The sequence below is a fragment of the Cherax quadricarinatus genome, chromosome 11 (assembly GCF_038502225.1).
Source record: "Cherax quadricarinatus isolate ZL_2023a chromosome 11, ASM3850222v1, whole genome shotgun sequence".
In the NCBI taxonomy this organism is placed as follows: domain Eukaryota; kingdom Metazoa; phylum Arthropoda; class Malacostraca; order Decapoda; family Parastacidae; genus Cherax; species Cherax quadricarinatus.
The window spans coordinates 2,601,588-2,620,683 of NC_091302.1; the positions used below are offsets into that span (position 1 = coordinate 2,601,588).

A 19,096-nucleotide genomic window follows, 5' to 3' on the forward strand; every position below is an offset into this window, starting at 1 on the left:
TGATGGTGGAGAGCAGAGTGGGGTGATGGTGGAGAGCAGAGTGGGGTGATGGTGGAGAGCAGAGTGGGGTGATGGTGGAGAGCAGAGTGGGGTGATGGTGGAGAGCAGTGGGGTGATGGTGGAGAGCAGAGTGGGGTGATGGTGGAGAGCAGAGTGGGGTGATGGTGGAGAGCAGAGTGGGGTGATGGTGGAGAGCAGTGGGGTGATGGTGGAGAGCAGTGGGGTGATGGTGGAGAGCAGAGTGGGGTGATGGTGGAGAGCAAAGTGGGGTGATGGTGGAGAGCAGAGTGGGGTGATGGTGGAGAGCAGAGTGGGGTGATGGTGGAGAGCAGTGGGGTGATGGTGGAGAGCAGAGTGGGGTGATGGTTGCGAGCAGAGTAGGGTGATGGTTGCGAGCAGAGTGGGGTGATGGTTGCGAGCAGAGTGGGGTGATGGTGGAGAGCAGAGTGGGGTGATGGTGGAGAGCAGAGTGGAGTGATGGTGGAGAGCAGAGTGGAGTGATGGTGGAGAGCAGTGGGGTGATGGTGGAGAGCAGAGTGGGGTGATGGTTGCGAGCAGAGTAGGGTGATGGTTGCGAGCAGAGTGGGGTGATGGTTGCGAGCAGAGTGGGGTGATGGTGGAGAGCAGAGTGGGGTGATGGTGGAGAGCAGAGTGGAGTGATGGTGGAGAGCAGAGTGGAGTGATAGTGCCTTACTTGAAGTCACAACTCAGGCTGGTCGAGTTCATCACCTGATACAAGAAGACCATCCTGTGTGATGCAGTATGAAACATAACATTAACTCACTGCTGATCGTACTACATAACTATGACAGAATAGGATAACAGCACACAGCCGATGCATTCAATTTTTGTTTTAAAAAGCCTGCCCCCAAAATTTCTCCACTTCTCAACTGCCAAATTTTCACACTTTTCCTTTTCAAACAAATAATTCATCTTTTCCTAATTCTAAATGCTTCCTCCTTTAAATTTTTTTCCATCCTTACCCACTGTTACTGTATTCATGATGGGAGTGCTTAATTCATAGGGGGTCATGGGAAGAGGAACTGGAGGCAGTCAGATTTGATTGAGGGAAAGGAGTTCCAATTCCCTGAAGGGCCATCCTTTCTTAAAATTCTCCTAAAACACACACACTCCCTTTCCTTCCTTACCAAAGATCTCCATGCACAATCCTAGGTTAATTAAGATATCTGATAAGCTTATTGATGTATAATAAGATATAAAATATTTTATACCATCTGATTGGTTATCAGACATTTCACATCTTATTATTCACCAAGTCTTTATTTCACTATAAAGCACAAACTGTTGTGAAACACTTGTTATTGTTATACTGTAGACTGAACTAATACCAGAAAACTACTTCCCTGTAATTTTCACCTATGCAATACTGTTAAGTCCTTTAACAAGAATAAAGCCCAATATGTACATCCAAGTAGTGACTGAGTTCTGAAATATTTAGGATGGAAAATTTTGTGGCACAAGACTTACAGTACTTCATAGTTTTAAAATTGTTATTTGCAAGCCAATGACCACAAGTAACTACTGTACTTCTGGTATGTTGCTCCTTTATGTAAGGTATTCAAAGTGAGCCTTACTTAAAACATATCCTAATTACACTGGGAGAAATAAAACCACCAATGATTTAATTAAATTGCCTGGTTTAATGGACATTGTGAAAGCCTTCATATCTATTATCACTTAACTGATTCTAAACAAGCTGCTTTAATGAACAGTGAGAGATCCTTCATGACTTACTGTCCATAAACGAAAATAATACTCCTATTCTACTAAGTCTATTAAGAATTAAAAATATCAATTATGAAAAAAGACTGAAGGTAATGGAAATATGTGACTGGTAAACAGGATCATAGGTGGAGATGAGATACAAATAATCATATACAGTGGAACCCCGAATTTTGAACGCATCAGCTATCGAACGCTTTGAGTTTCAACCGCTTTTTCGCACCAATTTTGTCCCGAGTATAGAATGTGCCTATGTTTTGAACCACGTACCAGACCTGTCCGCCTGCCCGTGCCTGCCCTGTCCTCCGCGCAGGCGTCATGAGCCAGTCTGGCTTTGTTTATGCTTGAGTGAACACTAACCTGTGCACTCGTTTAAACATTTCACAATTAATTCACTGTGATGATGGATGGTGGTGGTGGTGGTGGATGATGGTGGTGGTGGATGATGGTGGTGGTGGATGATGGTGGTGGTGGATGATGGTGGTGGTGGATGATGGTGGTGGTGGATGATGGTGGTGGTGGATGATGGTGGTGGTGGATGGTGGTGGTGGTGGTGGATGGTGGTGGTGGTGGTGGGTGGTGGTGGGTAGTGGTGGGTGGTGGTGGGTAGTGGTGGGTGGTGGTGGTGGTGGATGGTGGTGGTGGTGGATGGTGGTGGTGGTGGATGGTGGTGGATGGTGGTGGTGGTGGGTGGTGGTGGTGGATGGTGGTGGATGGTGGTGGTGGATGGTGGTGGTATTGGTGGTTGGATGGTGGTGGTGGTGGTTGGATGGTGGTGGTGGTGGTATTGGTGGTGGATGGTGGTGGTGGTATTGGTGGTGGATGGTGGTGGTGGTATTGGTGGTGGTGGTATTGGTGGTGGTGGTATTGGTGGTGGTATTGGTGGTGGTGGTATTGGTGGTGGTGGTGGATGATGCCTTCTTCAGATATTAAGGAGATTTGTGCAGTGTGGAACAGGGTGCAGGCATTTGCTGAAAAATATCACCATCAGCAAACTGAAACAAGCCATCTCAGAACAATGTCCCATTTTAGGGAAATCTTAAAGAAGGGAAGTAACCCCAGATAATGACTTGTTATCTAAAGTCTTTATGGAAGGGGATTTCCCTTCCAAACAATAAGTGCTCCTTCACTCCTCCTCCCTATCTTCCAGATGCCATCAACAATCTTCAATAAAGGTAAGTAAAAATGTTATTTTATATGTTTATTTAAATGTTTATATATCTATTACTAATTGTATTATGTATGTTTGTTGTGTGTATGTAAAACTATAATTAATCTCTATAAAATGTATTTTGTTGTGAATATTTTTGGGTTTCTGGAATGGATTAATTGTATTTACATTGTTTCTTATGGGAAATATTGCTTCGAGCTTCGAACATTTCGACTTTAAAACTAGCTCCTGGAACGGATTAAGTTCGAAACTCAGGGTAACACTGTAGAGGTACTGTACAGGATAACAGATCGAGTAGATGTCTTTCAAATGGCAACGCAAAACGAGAGACCACAATTGCAAACTACAAAAGGTGGTGCAAAGAGGACACCTAGAAAACATTTCTTCGCAAACACTGATAGACAGCTAGTACAGAATCCAAGAGGTTGTGTTGTATGTGCTAAACACTACCTGCTGTCCCTGTTCACCTATCAGTAAAATATGTACTTATGTGTTAGTGGATTGGTGTGAGTCACACCCTGGGGACAAAACTGACCTAAATTGCCTGAAATGCTCTGCATAACAAGGGGCTTTCTGTACAGTAGCATGTCACTGATGTCAGCTAGGCCTTTATACATTACATGTACTTCCCAAAATAAAAATTATTAGTATAATTTACTATAATGAATACCGAAGACAAGATGCCATGACCATAGCATTGCTCTTTTAAATACAAATAAGTAAATATATGCACTATGTGATATGTAATACAGTACTCACCTCTAGCGATGGTAGTTAGAGACAGCCTTGATAAGGCCGTTCCCAGGTTTCTCAATGCCATGCCTATATAAAGAAAGAAAATTCAAACACCATATCTACACAATAAAACAATATGTACTGTACATATAATATATTGTGGATGTGAACCCATAATGCGCAAAAATGAGAACTTGTAGAATGCAGCTAATTATGTCCTATTACAGCTGTGGATTATATCATACATATTATTATTTATAGGAAAGTGTTCAACCATGTCATGCAGCACCTGGGGAATAGGAGATAATCAAGTTTGATCTGAGGAAAGGGAGGGTAGCTCCAATTTTTCATATCAGGAGCCCTTTGCCAGCATCAAGATTCCTTGAAGGGACCTAAATATATGAAATTTGAGTTAAAAATCTCTTAGTAATAAAGGGACAGCTTTAAACCTAAGTTGATTGAAGGACAAAAGACTAAATACCTTTTGTAGTACAGCACCTAGAAACATACCTGTTATAAACTGAAGAAAGCCACATAAAAACAAGAACAATGTAATAAGAGAATGAATATCTCAGTCTTTGAGATCTTCAGACGGAAGATCTCAGAAGTCAAAACACACACACACTGTAAACGGTTTCTCTTTCTACATGTGAGTTTTCTCATTATATTATTATTACATTCATTGAGGGGGCACTAAAACCTGGAGGGGTTATACACTGCCTGGGAAAATGAGACATAATCACGTTTGAATAGGGGTTTCTTTAATTCATCGACAGGTGTCCACTACACTTTGATGCTTCATCATGCCCATTGTATTTAATAAGGGTCTGGGAATCATCATCATCCCCACTTCCCAGTCTCAGACCAGCCCTCCTGTTATATCTGTTAATGGTTCTGTGGTTTGCACTGCCCAGTCTCAGACCAGCCTCCCCAGTTATATCTGTAAATGGTTCTGTAGAATCAGTGTTCCCACCGCCCAGTCTCAGATCAGCCATTCTGTTAAGTATATCTGTTAATGATTCTGTGGAATTACCATTCCCACTGCCCAGTCTCAGGTCAGCTCCCCTGTTATATCTGTTAATGGTTCTGTGAAGTCATCGTTCCCACTGCCCAGTCTTAACCTAGGACCTATTTTATTTGTTAATGGTTTCAAGGATCACTGTCTCTACAGACTACTCCAAGACCTGGCCTCCTACATTAAAAAGGAAATATTAAAAATATTAAAAATATTACTAATGTATTAAAAAATACAGTAGAGCCTCGGTTTTCATACGCCCCAGTTTTCGTAGGATTCGGTTTTCGACGACTTTTTCCGTCGAAATTTTGTCCCAGTTTTTGTACATCACCTCGGTTTTCGTAGAGTTGGCAATGGTCCGTACCAAACGTGTCCGCCTGCCCACCTGCATCACTTGGCCACTCAAGAGCCGAGTGACTCAGTCTGCCTTTGTTTATCGTTGAGTGAGCATCACCCCGCGCATTCAGCCAAAACATTTCGTAATGTGTCCAAGAGAAGGATTTTGAAGGGTTTGAGGCTGACCCTGACGACCCTACGCCTGTTGTAGAATCTATTGTGTCTTTGGGGAAGTCCATGGGGTTGGATGTGAGTGGCCAGGATGTGGAAGAGTTGGTGGATGACCACAGGGAAGAGCTAACCACTGAAGAGCTGCAACACCTTCAACTCGAACAGCAGCATATTGCAGCCGAGTAAATTGCTTCAGAGAAGGAGGAAAAGGAGGAGGAAGAGAGGGGGGGAGAATGTGCCTTCCTGAACTCCCACTCGGGGTCAAAAAATATTAGAAAAAAAAAAATCTTGTGAAATGATAGAGAATCTTTTCCCGATTGTAATAACACCAAAAGCATGAAATTTGATGGAAAACTTACAGAATTACGCTTTTGCAAAGTTAGCGGTCTTGACGATATTTACGCATCGGCAATTTCACCCACTTTGAGCCCTATTTTTGGCCAATTCCAATGTTCTAGTGGACTAAAATCATAGCTATTTCGCTAGAACTCCATTTGTTCTATCGACTGAGTACATGAAACTGCCCATTTTACCAATTTCAACTACCCAATAAAGTGGTCAGTATTTGGCAATTTGGCCAATTTCACACGAATTTCAAAAGATGCCAATTTCGAAACCAGGGTCCAGAATAAACAAGACAGACATTCCTGGCACTAAAATAATATTTTCTCTGTTCATTAGTCACATCTCCAGGCCCCTCTTATATTACTCTTACTTTCCATTTTGAATTTTTATTCTCACAAAAAAATAGAAGATTTACTGTTATGCAGACTACTGCATTGTTGTAAAAACGATATAAATAATATCAGCACACTTGTGAAAGAATATTAGACTCACCAGTTGATGTGCATTGGACACGTGGCATGATTTATTTACTCTTGAACATCGGCAAATATTGAACATTTCTGCTACTTTGAACTCAATTTCAAGGTACTTTTCATCGTGAAACCAATCAAAATCATCTCTATTTCTATGAAATATCCTCCAGCCTATGAGACCAAGAAAACGAGAATACAAACAAATACCATACAAAAATACACTGCAAAGTCAAAAACATGGTCGGAGTTTTTCTTCTCATTATGCACTGCGTGCTTCAGGATTTTTTTTTTATACTGTGCACACTGACCCTGCAGACTCATTTCTTCATATTTAGGCTTACCAGCTTTCTTCCACCATATCTGAAGGCACTAGAATTTACACGTATAAGTACGTGACTGATCCTGGCTGTTAAGACGTACGTGTACATGACCGACCCTCAAAGGGTTAAGAACATGTCTGCAAAGTGGAGAAATATCACCCTAACAAAGCTGTTGCAAGCCATCTCCAACATGTTCAGTGACAATGCCTTGTCCCATTTTAAGCAAATCTTAGAGACACCAAAAACAGACCTCTCTGGACAGATTTTTTGTGTGACAGGGGTACAGTGACTCTCAAGCTGGCCCTAGTGCCAGTAAAAGACAAAGAAGGGAAGTAACCCCAGATAGAGCCTTGATACCTGAAGCCCTTATGGAAGGGGATTCCCCTTCCAAACAATAGCCTCTCCTCCCTCTCCCCTCCTTGCCATCTTCCATATGCCAACAAGAGTCTTCAATAAAGGGAAAAGTGTTGTTAAATATTCATTTATCCATTTCATTAGTCATTTATATTCGTTTCTCATTGTTTTCTGTATGGAAAACAATAGTTATTCTCTATAAAATGCATTTTTTGTTAATATTTTTGGGTGTCTGGAATGAATTAACTGGATTTACATTATTTCTCATGGGAAATATTGCTTCAGTTTTCGTACAATTCGGTTTTCGTCAGACTTTCTGGAACGAATTAATCATGAAAACCGAGGTTCCGCTGTACACAGGAAAGCAAAAGATAAGTAAATACTGTATGTAGATACAAATTTGCAACATTTACTTGTCATCTTACACGTTCAAGAGGAAGAATTATTATTATAAACATATTCAAAAACATGTTCTAATCCTGAATGGGTCATAGAGACAACAGAAAAAGACAAGACCAGCAATTCAGCCAGAGCATTATTGTTATGGAGAAGCACTAAACCCCTAAGGGTCATTCAGCACCTGTGGAAAGAGTGGCAAGTGGGTTAGCTCCAAGGGAAGGGAAAACAGGTCCAATTCCTTAGATCAAGATCCCCTAGAGTGCAAAGGATCTAAAAGTCTTCTGTTTCATGCTCTTATGAGAGGATGATAGTACTGAGCCTCCCAGGATGGTTGTTGTCAAACAACAGTACAAAGCTCACTTAGTTGTAGTTAGCTACAGTTGCAGTTAATCTTTAGTTGGTAAGGTTAGTTGGTTTTTATTCAGCGTAGACATTTTACAGTATTATATATATACAGCATAAGTAAATTCTTTTCAGAATTTAAAAATTGCAATATTGCATATGAGGCTCATAGCTCAAGTGACAGTGTGTCTAGCTCACAACTGAAGGACCCAAGTTCAAACCAACAAAGAGTGGAAACCTTAGGCATGCTTTTTTACACCTGTTGCTCTAGTTCACCTAGCAGTAAATAGGTACCTGGGTGTTAAACAACTGTTGTAATTCACATCCTGTAAAAAATGAAGAAGAGATCACAATGGAAATAAGCCAAACTGACTGGCTTTCTTGGGTCATCTGAGTTACTAACCATCTAGACTAATAATCTAACCAAAATAATTTTCTTCTGTATGTAAAAGAGATAACATTTTATGACTTAATTATTATTATCATGAGGAACACTAAACTCGTAGGGTTTATACAGCGCCTGTGGGGGGGAACAGAAAATATTCAGGCTTAATTCAGGGAACTGGAGCACAGATCCAATTCCCTAGATCAAGAGCCCTTCACCAGCATCAAGGAACCTTCCTTGAGCAATATGACGACTTAAGTCAAGGAGATTTTGACATTTCATAGCTAATACTAAAATGATAATGAATACCTGGAGTTTACCTGGAGAGAGTTCCGGGGGTCAACGCCCCCGCGGCCCGGTCTGTGACCAGGCCTCCTAATACGAGTTTACAGACAGTATATTTTTTTAGTAAGTAATTTTATTCAGGTACAGGTACACATAAACACAGTTACATAAATTATCATACATAGCAGCATGTGTGTAGATTACCTAAGATAACTCAAAAAAAAAAAAAACTCTAAGTGATTTACTGACTATATTAGGTGCACAATGGTTTACAGACATAGTAGCAGTATTATTATGATTTAACCTAGGATAACCTAACACGGTAAAAAAAATACAATTTCCATTACTTTCACAAAGCCAATATACTAATCAAATAAGATGGGTGAAATTTGTTTGACCTTGTGATTTGTCCCACTTTTTCTTTTTTTAGCGAATATACGACTGTGTTAATCCAAGGCATAACAACAAGATTATTAGAATTATCATCCCCGGAGAGTTACTAAACCAGAGTAACCCAGGAAAGTCAAGTTTAGTGGTTTATTGCCGTTCGAGTCATGAAACCTCCCCAGCTGTGCATTTAAGTACACAGTTTATTTTAATCGTTATTTTAGGTATTATGAGTATTTTTGATGTTAATAAACAGGTGAACTGCAGCCTTAATGACCTAGGTGAAGCACATATACAATAAAAGTAGCGAGTTACAACTCAAGGTTATGAAACCAGGTTCCTAGACGGGCCTTAATATAACAATGGCATTCACACCTCAGCTACAATTCACAAATTATTTTTGCTTTTTCCCAAGTGTCGGTCATTACTCTGACGATACGGGTGAGTAATGGAGGTATATACCTGGTAATAATGGAACTAATTAGTGTTGAGTGGACATACACGGTGCAGCTCCTCACAGGTAATGTTGATATGTGATCAGCTGCTCCACACACACACCTTTGTAATCTTTTAAAAAATATAATACCTCCTAATTCTGCAAGAATAATTAGTACATATATCATTACATAACGCGTTTTGTATTTTGGCGATATTACTGAAGGATAAAAATGAAAAAAAAAAGTTTTTAAATATATAAAATGGACTTTTAAAAACTGTGTTGTACCATGTAATTATTTGTTGTTATTGTTTAAGTAAGTAAAGTAAGTAAGGTTAGTTAGGGACAAAGGAATTAATGTACAATTGCTATGGATCCCATCACACATTGGATTACTCCTTCATGATAAAGTTGATATGTTAGCCAAGAAGAGTATCGAGAAGGAGAATGTAGAATATAACTTTGGTATAACTGTGTCTAGCATTAGGAATAATATTAGGAGAGAAGTAAATAATGAAAATGATTGTTATAGGAATGCAGTTAGAAGCCTGAGTAGATCTATAACCCACTATGATAACATGAACGTAGATAAGTATGTTTATGGAGCAACTTGCAATGTGAACAGACTGACTGATGTTGTAGTGGCCAGGCTTAGGCTTGGTTACAAGTACTTCTGGCAGTTTGGGAGACACACAGATGATGATCAAACTAAATGTAAATTATGTGATCAGGCATATGGTCACTCTCTTGAACACTATGTGCTTAATTGTCCACTTATTGAGGAATACAGAGACAGACAGTATAATAACCTATGTGACATGTCAAGATATCTTATTAATGAAAATAAGATACCAGATATACTAAGCAAATTTCCTAAATTTGCTTGTAACAGATAAGTGAACTATAGATATGTAGATATAAATCCATATGTATTCCTGTTAACCCTTTGGGGCCTAGTTCCTAGGCCTTTTGTGTATCCATATGCTCTCGCGCTACCGTCCACAGGATGGATATGGGGTGCACAATAAACTAGCCACTTCGGTGGCAAAAAATCTAGTTAAGCACAGGTACACATAAGTACAATTACCATACATAGTGTAAATTACCCACCAGGATAACAAAAAAAAAGCCAAAGTGACATTTCCACTGGTGTCCTTGTGAGGACCCCAATGGAAATAAGTAACTTTGACTGACATTTTCTTTTTTTTGGGTTAACCTGGTGGGTAATCTATACATATGCTGCTGTGTATGATAATTTATGTAACTGTATTTATATGTATCTGTACCTGAATAAACTTACTTACTGAATAGGCTGAGGAGGAACTCGACCTCTACTTTTGCCTTAGTAGTGTGAAGGCCTCTCTCAATACTTGCAGTGAGCTTCAGGGGGCAAAAGGCTCAACAACAATAAACCATCTCAGACCACTAATTACCCAACAAAAGGCTGCAGTCAGAATGATAACAAATTCCCACTACAGGCAGCACATTCCACCAATATTCAAAACTAAACCTACTCACCATACAAAACATCCATACTTATTACTGCACCTACTACATACATAGAACACTTAACTCTGATATTAACCCTCCCCTCAAACATCTTGCCAACCTCAACAGAACACATGACCATAACACAAGGCACAGATCACTCTTTGATGTTCCTCGTGTCCATCTCACACTATGCAAAAACTCAATGCACATAAAAGGCCCTAAAATCTGAAATTCATTACCTGTGAATATAAAAGAAACACTGTTTATAAATTCAAGTCTCTTCTTAAAAACCACTTACTCACCCACAACCAAATAAATACTGAATAGTTGTATCTCATAAATGTTTAACCTGTGACCCAATCAAACTTTGTTATTTTTAATTACATTACCTAACAGAATACTCCATTCTACTGAATGCTCAGAAACACAGTAAATGACCATATGACCTGTCTTGAAATTCTCATTTGTGCTTAATTGTTAACTGTTTACAACAATGTTTACCATTGAATATATCATTGCTTAGTTAATCCCCTCAAGGAAGGTTCCTTGATGTTGGTGAGGGGCTCTTGATTTAGAGAATTGGATCTGTGCTCCAGTTCCCCAAATTAAGCCTGAATGCCTTCCACATCCCCCCCCCAGGCGCTGTATAATCCTCCGGGTTTAGCGCTTCCCCTTTGATTATAATAATAATAATGCTTAGTTAATCTTATTAAGTTAATTTTAAGCCTGCCCATAATGCTCTGCATACAAGGGGCTTTGGCATGTTACACTTAACCACTGTATTTCCTTGTACTTCTGTGCATCATGTTCAAATAAATAAGTAAATAAATAAATAAATAAAATTTATTTGCAGTAATTGGCCAGGACGCCATACATCACTTATATGTTTTTATAAAGCTTGTTGTTGTTGACTCAGGTCAAGGCGTTATCATTCTCACCTATTTGTGTATCTTTATTATGATACCCAACTGCTGCACAAGTGTCTTACTCATCAACTTGTCGATATTTTATATCATTTTCAGCACACCTATTTGTGGTTGCAAGGGCCGAGTCTCTGCTCCTGGCCCCTGTCTCTCTGCTGGCCACTGCTGGGTTCACTCTCTTCTGCTGGCGCGACAGCCCTATCATACTTATTCTTACAGCTATGCATGAATCCTGCGTCTACCACTTCGCTGTCTAGGTCGTTCCACTTTCTGACCACTCTAAAGCTAAAGAAATGCTTCGTAACACCTACATAACTTATTTGTGTGTGTTTGTCTTTTTAATTCTCAGCTGTGTCCTTGTGTACCCGAGACTTGCCTCTGACTTACTGTCCACCTGGTCAATTCCTCTCAGTATTTTGTACGTGTTATTAAGTCATCCCTGACCTGTCCTCTAGTGTCTCATTAGGTTTAGTTCCTCTATCCCTAGACCTTCTGTCTTCTAGTGTCGTCAGGTTTAGCTCTTCTATTCCTGGATGTTTTGTCCTCTAGTTAGTTTAATATATTTAGTATGCACCCCATACCCATCCCGTGGGTGGTAGTCAAAAGATTACAGAGGTACATAATGGGTCCAGGGACTGGACCCCAAAGATATGATAGCGAAATTACAAAGGTAATGAACTCCAGGTAGATCTAGTCACAGTCATGACAAGTTACCTTTGTAATCTTTTGACTACCGCCCACAGGATGGGTATGGGGTGCATAATAAACATATTAAACTTAAACTAACTCATGACAAGTTACAAAGATATTTTCAGATTCGTCAGGTTTGGTTCTTCTATCCCTCGATCTTCTGTCTTCTAGTGTCGTCAGGTTTGGTTCTTCTACCCCCAGACTTTCTGTCCTCTAGTGTCGTCAGGTTTGGTTCTTCTATTTCTGGATCTTCTGTCCTCTAGTGTCATCAGGTTTATGTATATGTTGGTAGAATTACCGACAGTATGTAAAGTAAAAGGACACAAATGCAACTAATGTGACATTTTATTGTGGCAACGTTTCGCTCTCCATGAGCTTCGTCGTTGCCACAGTAAAATGTCACATTAGTTGCACTTGTGTTCTTTTACTTTACATATCGTCAAGTTTTGGAGTGAGATTAACAAGTTAAGAAAGCCTAGAGAACAAATGGATTTGTCAGTTAAAAATAGGAGAGGAGAGTTATTAAATGGAGAGTTAGAGGTATTGGGAAGATGGAGGGAATATTTTGAGGAATTGTTAAATGTTGATGAAGATAGGGAAGCTGTGATTTCGTGTATAGGGCAAGGAGGAATAACATCTTGTAGGAGTGAGGAAGAGCCAGTTGTGAGTGTGGGGGAAGTTCGTGAGGCAGTAGGTAAAATGAAAGGGGGTAAGGCAGCCGGGATTGATGGGATAAAGATAGAAATGTTAAAAGCAGGTGGGGATATAGTTTTGGAGTGGTTGGTGCAATTATTTAATAACTGTATGGAAGAGGGTAAGGTACCTAGGGATTGGCAGAGAGCATGCATAGTTCCTTTGTATAAAGGCAAAGGGGATAAAAGAGAGTGCAAAAATTATAGGGGGATAAGTCTGCTGAGTATACCTGGTAAAGTGTATGGTAGAGATATTATTGAAAGAATTAAGAGTAAGACGGAGAATAGGATAGCAGATGAACAAGGAGGCTTTAGGAAAGGTAGGGGGTGTGTGGACCAGGTGTTTACAGTGAAACATATAAGTGAACAGTATTTAGATAAGGCTAAAGAGGTCTTTGTGGCATTTATGGATTTGGAAAAGGCGTATGACAGGGTGGATAGGGGGGCAATGTGGCAGATGTTGCAAGTGTATGGTGTAGGAGGTAGGTTACTGAAAGCAGTGAAAAGTTTTTACGAGGATAGTGAGGCTCAAGTTAGAGTATGTAGGAAAGAGGGAAATTATTTCCCAGTAAAAGTAGGCCTTAGACAAGGATGTGTGATGTCACCGTGGTTGTTTAATATATTTATAGATGGGGTTGTAAGAGAAGTAAATGCGAGGGCCTTGACAAGAGGCGTGGAGTTAAAAGATAAAGAATCACACACAAAGTGGGAGTTGTCACAGCTGATCTTTGCTGATGACACTGTGCTCTTGGGAGATTCTGAAGAGAAGTTGCAGAGATTGGTGGATGAATTTGGTAGGGTGTGCAAAAGAAGAAAATTAAAGGTGAATACAGGAAAGAGCAAGGTTATGAGGATAACAAAAAGATTAGGTGATGAAAGATTGAATATTAGATTGGAGGGAGAGAGTATGGAGGAGGTGAATGTATTCAGATATTTGGGAGTGGACGTGTCAGCGGATGGGTCTATGAAAGATGAGGTGAATCATAGAATTGATGAGGGAAAAAGAGTGAGTGGTGCACTTAGGAGTCTGTGGAGACAAAGAACTTTGTCCTTGGAGGCAAAGAGGGGAATGTATGAGAGTATAGTTTTACCAACGCTCTTATATGGGTGTGAAGCATGGGTGATGAATGTTGCAGCGAGGAGAAGGCTGGAGGCAGTGGAGATGTCATGTCTGAGGGCAATGTGTGGTGTGAATATAATGCAGAGAATTCGTAGTTTGGAAGTTAGGAGGAGGTGCGGGATTACCAAAACTGTTGTCCAGAGGGCTGAGGAAGGGTTGTTGAGGTGGTTCGGACATGTAGAGAGAATGGAGCGAAACAGAATGACTTCAAGAGTGTATCAGTCTGTAGTGGAAGGAAGGCGGGGTAGGGGTCGGCCTAGGAAAGGTTGGAGAGAGGGGGTAAAGGAGGTTTTGTGTGCGAGGGGCTTGGACTTCCAGCAGGTATGCATGAGCGTGTTTGATAGGAGTGAATGGAGACAAATGGTTTTTAATACTTGACGTGCTGTTGGAGTGTGAGCAAAGTAACATTTATGAAGGGGTTCAGGGAAACCGGCAGGCCGGACTTGAGTCCTGGAGATGGGAAGTACAGTGCCTGCACTCTGAAGGAGGGGTGTTAATGTAGATGAATGGTTCAGAGAACCGACATGTTGATAAATTAGACACATGTGCAACTCTTGGGTATCTTTATTGAGGAAACGTTTCGCCACACAGTGGCTTCATCAGTCCATACAAAGGAGAATCTTGAAGAACAGGAGGAGAATGAGGTAATCAGTCCCTCAACCTTGAGTCGATGTGGTCAGTCCATCAATCTTGAATAGAATGTTAATGTGTTAATGTTGCAGTTTAAAAACTGTAGTGTAAAGCACCCTTCTGGCAAGACAGTGATGGAGTGAATGATGGTGGAAGTTTTTCTTTTTCGGGCCACCCTGCCTTGGTGGGAATCGGCCAGTGTGATAATAAAAAAAAAATAATCGTCAAGTTTGGTTCTTCTACCTCTGCACTTTCTATCCTCCAGTGTCGTAGTATTTCCTGGTCAGCTCCTGTTTATATTCTTCTCATTAGTTTTATGCCATCTCAAACACGGACACCCCTGACTCGATTTCTTGTCATGTCGTATTATACACAAGAAACAGTACTGGTTTAAGTACTGACTTTTTACGGAACTTCACGTATCATCCTCGTCCACTCCGACACTTCCTAGACAGTAACCTATCGTTTTCTTCCTGTTAAGTATTCATTGATTCACTGTAGTGCTTTCCGTTACCCTTGCCTGTTCCTCTACTTTTTGCCCCAGACTCTTGTAAGTCACCGTATCGAACACCTCGCAAATCTAGCAGATTTGTCTTTAAAACCTTGCTGGCTGTTGTTTATAAATTCGCTCCTTTCCTTACACGGGATTAGTTAAGAGAGGGGGTCAGTAAGTTTATTGAGGTACAATTACACAGGTTTAGGTGATTATAGATTATAATAACCCAATATAGTTATCACAATGTCCAGTGGCTGAGTTTCAACGCACTCACTTCCACACTGTTCGTGGTTCAATCCTTGGCATGGGCAGAAACGTTGTTTCCTCTCTCTTTTCCTTACACCTGAACCTGATGGCATTGTTCACCTAGCAGTAAGTAGGTAACTGAGTGTTAGTGGACTGGTATTACGGCTTATGCTGTCAGTGGTCCTCATAAACCCAACGAAGAAAGAAGTGGACTGGTGTGGATGGCACCCAAAAGATTTAAAGACCACAATGAAAATAGGACAGACAGTTCTTGATGACACACTGACTTTCTTCGGTTATTCTGGACGGCTAACCCTTCTCTGGGTTAAAAATTCCATCTTATCTTATCTTACCCTTTTCTTTCATTACACACCTTTGGACACTGTCTCTTCTCCGTACATAGAGAGTCAAGGCTCGATACGACATGAGCTGTCAGTGGCTCTTATAAATCTAAAAAAAAAAAAAAGAGGCTCCTGTGGCAGAGATGGGGAAAGTTTTGACCCTTCGGACCGTCAGGAGATCCTGGCCTCTGCCTATGCCTTCTTGCTGGCCTCAAGATGTATTGGGGATATATATACTTATCGCCATTAAGGATATTGCAGGATATTGCAGCACTAAATGAATTTCAAAGGGTGAGGAAAAGAGTGCAGAGACTTATAAAAGGAGCAAAGGCAAAGCACTATTGCTCAAAAATTGAAGAGTATAAGCATAACCCCAGAAAGCTCTGGCAACAACTAAAACAGTTGGGGTATAGCCATAAGCCAGTAGATAGGTCTAACATAGTACTCACTATCGATAACGAGGTATGCCACGAAACATCTAAGGTGGCAAATTGCTTTAATTCCTTCTACACATCTGTTGCATCAACACTAGTAAGTAAACTACCAGCTGCATCAAATACCTTTAACACAGACTCTGATAAGTTTCAAACATACTATACCAATAAAGGGGTAACCATACCCCCGGCCGGGATTGAACCCGCGGTCATAGAGTCTCAAAACTCCAGCCCGTCTCGTTAGCCACTAGACCAGCTAACGCGACGGGCTGGAGTTTTGAGACTCTATGACCGTGGGTTCAATCCCGGCCGGGGGTATGGTTTGTTTGCAATCGTGTCATTACGATTTCTTGAGTCGAGTCAAAGGGGTAACCCCAAACAGTTGTCAACTAGTAAGTGTATCTCATGACTTTATTCAAAAAGAACTAAGCAGGTTAAACCCAACTAAGAGCACTGGCCCGGATAACATCCCGTCTAAGTTCCTAAAAGATGGTGCTTCTGAACTGTCAATCCCTATTGCTCACATAATAAATCTATCAATCACCACTAATACCGTACCGGATGGGTTCAAGGAGGCCAGAGTTACTCCTATCTTCAAGAAAAATAGTAGGTCTGATGTAAGCAACTATAGGCCTGTTAGTATACTTAGTATAATATCCAAAATTCTAGAGAGGGCGGTGTACTCTCAAGTAGTTAAGTACCTTAATGACAACATTCTCCATAGCTATCAATCGGGCTTTAAAAGATCTTACTCAACCGACACCTCCCTAATTAATCTTATGGATTACCTGAGAACTGAAATGTCAAAGGGGAACCTCATAGGTATGGTAACCTTAGACCTGCAAAAGGCCTTCGATACTGTCAACCACAATATATTATGTAAGAAACTTCAAGCTATCGGTATAGGTTCTGTAGACTGGTTTAAGTCCTACCTTAGCAACAGGAGACAAATTGTCAAAATCAACAAAACGGAATCAGAACCCCTGCCGATAGCATGTGGAGTTCCCCAAGGTAGTATTCTGGGTCCCTTATTATTCTTATGTCATGTCAATGACATGCCTATCAGTGTCAAGTGCAAACTCCTACTGTATGCAGATGACAGTGCTCTGTTAGTGTCAGGGAAAGACCCACAAGATATAGCTAATGTTTTAACACTGGAACTGGAGTCCTGCAGCAAATGGTTAGTAGACAACAAACTATCATTACACCTCGGGAAAACTGAAGCCATTATCTTTGGCACGAAACAAATTGAGAAGGGTAAATAATTTTAATGTCCAGTGTAATGGGGAGCCCATCACTTTGGTTTCATCAGCAAAATATCTGGGAATCCCCTTTGACCCATGCATGTCAGGAGAATTGATAGGGAACAGTGTATTAAAGAAAGCGAGTGCCAGACTGAAGTTCCTGTATAGACACGCACAGTGTCAACCTACTGAGGCTCGCAGGACCCTATGTCTAGCCTTTATACAATGCCATATGGATTACGCTTGCTCTTCATGGTACTCTGCCTTGACAAAAAACTGAAAGATAGACTGCAAATCACCCAGAACAAAATCGTAAGACTCATCCTGGGGCTGGGACAAAGAGAGCATGTAGGCCAGAATGAATTACAGCAGTTGGATATGCTGAATGTTGAAGACAGAGTAAAACAACTGAAGCTAAATCATGTTTATAAAATTGCTCACAAACAGTGTCCAGAATATCTAGATTAGATTTTAGATTTTGCCACCGAAGTGGCTAGTTTATTGTGCACCCCATATCCATCCTGTGGACGGTAGCGCGAGAGCATATGGATACACAAAAGGCCCAGGAACTAGGCCCCAAAGGGTTAACAGGAATACATATGGATTTATATCTACATATCTATAGTTCACTTATCTGTTACAAGCAAATTTAGGAAATTTGCTTAGTATATCTGGTATCTTATTTTCATTAATAAGATATCTTGACATGTCACATAGGTTATTATACTGTCTGTCTCTGTATTCCTCAGTAAGTGGACAATTAAGCACATAGTGTTCAAGAGAGTGACCATATGCCTGATCACATAATTTACATTTAGTTTGATCATCATCTGTGTGTCTCCCAAACTGCCAGAAGTACTTGTAACCAAGCCTAAGCCTGGCCACTACAACATCAGTCAGTCTGTTCACATTGCAAGTTGCTCCATAAACATACTTATCTACGTTCATGTTATCATAGTGGGTTATAGATCTACTCAGGCTTCTAACTGCATTCCTATAACAATCATTTTCATTATTTACTTCTCTCCTAATATTATTCCTAATGCTAGACACAGTTATACCAAAGTTATATTCTACATTCTCCTTCTGGGTACTCTTCTTGGCTAACATATCAACTTTATCATGAAGGAGTAATCCAATGTGTGATGGGATCCATAGCAATTGTACATTAATTCCTTTGTCCCTAATTTTTGAGTATCTATACCTGGCTTCTCCAATGAGCATGTTGTTGGAGTCATTATGAGTCAAGAGCCTTCAATGATGACATAGAATCAGTAATGATGATAGAGTCAAGCTCAGTATCATAGGTTAGCTTTAGCGCCATTAGGATTGCAAACAATTCAGTTTGAAGTGTAGACGCCCAGTTGTTAATTCTTATGCCTAACTCAACAAATTTATTATCGTTCTTAACTAGGGAGGTGGCAACAAGAGCAGATGCAGCCCTGCCAGAAGACTCCTGTTTAGATCCATCAGTGTATATAACTTGTGATAACTTATTACTACCAGCTAGGTGAGAAATTTCTTCTTGAGCAGTTGCTCTAACAAGAGATTTAAGGAAGGGATTACTAGCAATAAGCTTCTTGGGAGGGACTTGTAGGTATGTGATATTAAATGAACACATCTTCCATGGAGGGGTGAAATGCTCTTGTTGCCTACAGTGATACAGTTCATGCAGGTTATAAAACTTAATGCAATTGCACGTTTTCACAATCCCTTTAGATCTGTGTGTATTTACCTCTAGACACTTGGTAAGATTCATTGTGACAGTGTCTGGTTCGTTTCTCAACATTCTAATACCGAGTACAGTGTTAATCTCAACAATCCTATCACTGATACTAGAAATACCAAGCTCCTTCCTCATGTTAAGAACTTTTGTAGATCTGGGACTGCCA

At 40.4% G+C, this 19,096-nt stretch overlaps 1 protein-coding gene across 2 annotated transcripts in view; it reads right to left on the minus strand.

The window, feature by feature from the left end:
• tko (technical knockout) overlaps nucleotides 1–9,017 on the minus strand; it is a 29,229-nt gene extending 20,212 nt beyond the window's left edge. Inside the window, exons 1-2 of one of the 2 annotated variants that reach the window (XM_053775254.2) lie at nucleotides 8,924–9,017; nucleotides 3,674–3,736 (exon numbers count right to left, since the gene is read on the minus strand). In XM_053775254.2, coding sequence (XP_053631229.1) covers nucleotides 3,674–3,734 — 61 coding nt within the window. In that variant the 5' untranslated portion in view covers nucleotides 3,735–3,736; nucleotides 8,924–9,017. The remainder of the gene's footprint in view (nucleotides 1–3,673; nucleotides 3,737–8,923) is intronic. The other variant, XM_053775255.2, reaches the window with a different exon arrangement.
• Between the last annotated feature and the right edge of the window lie 10,079 nt (nucleotides 9,018–19,096).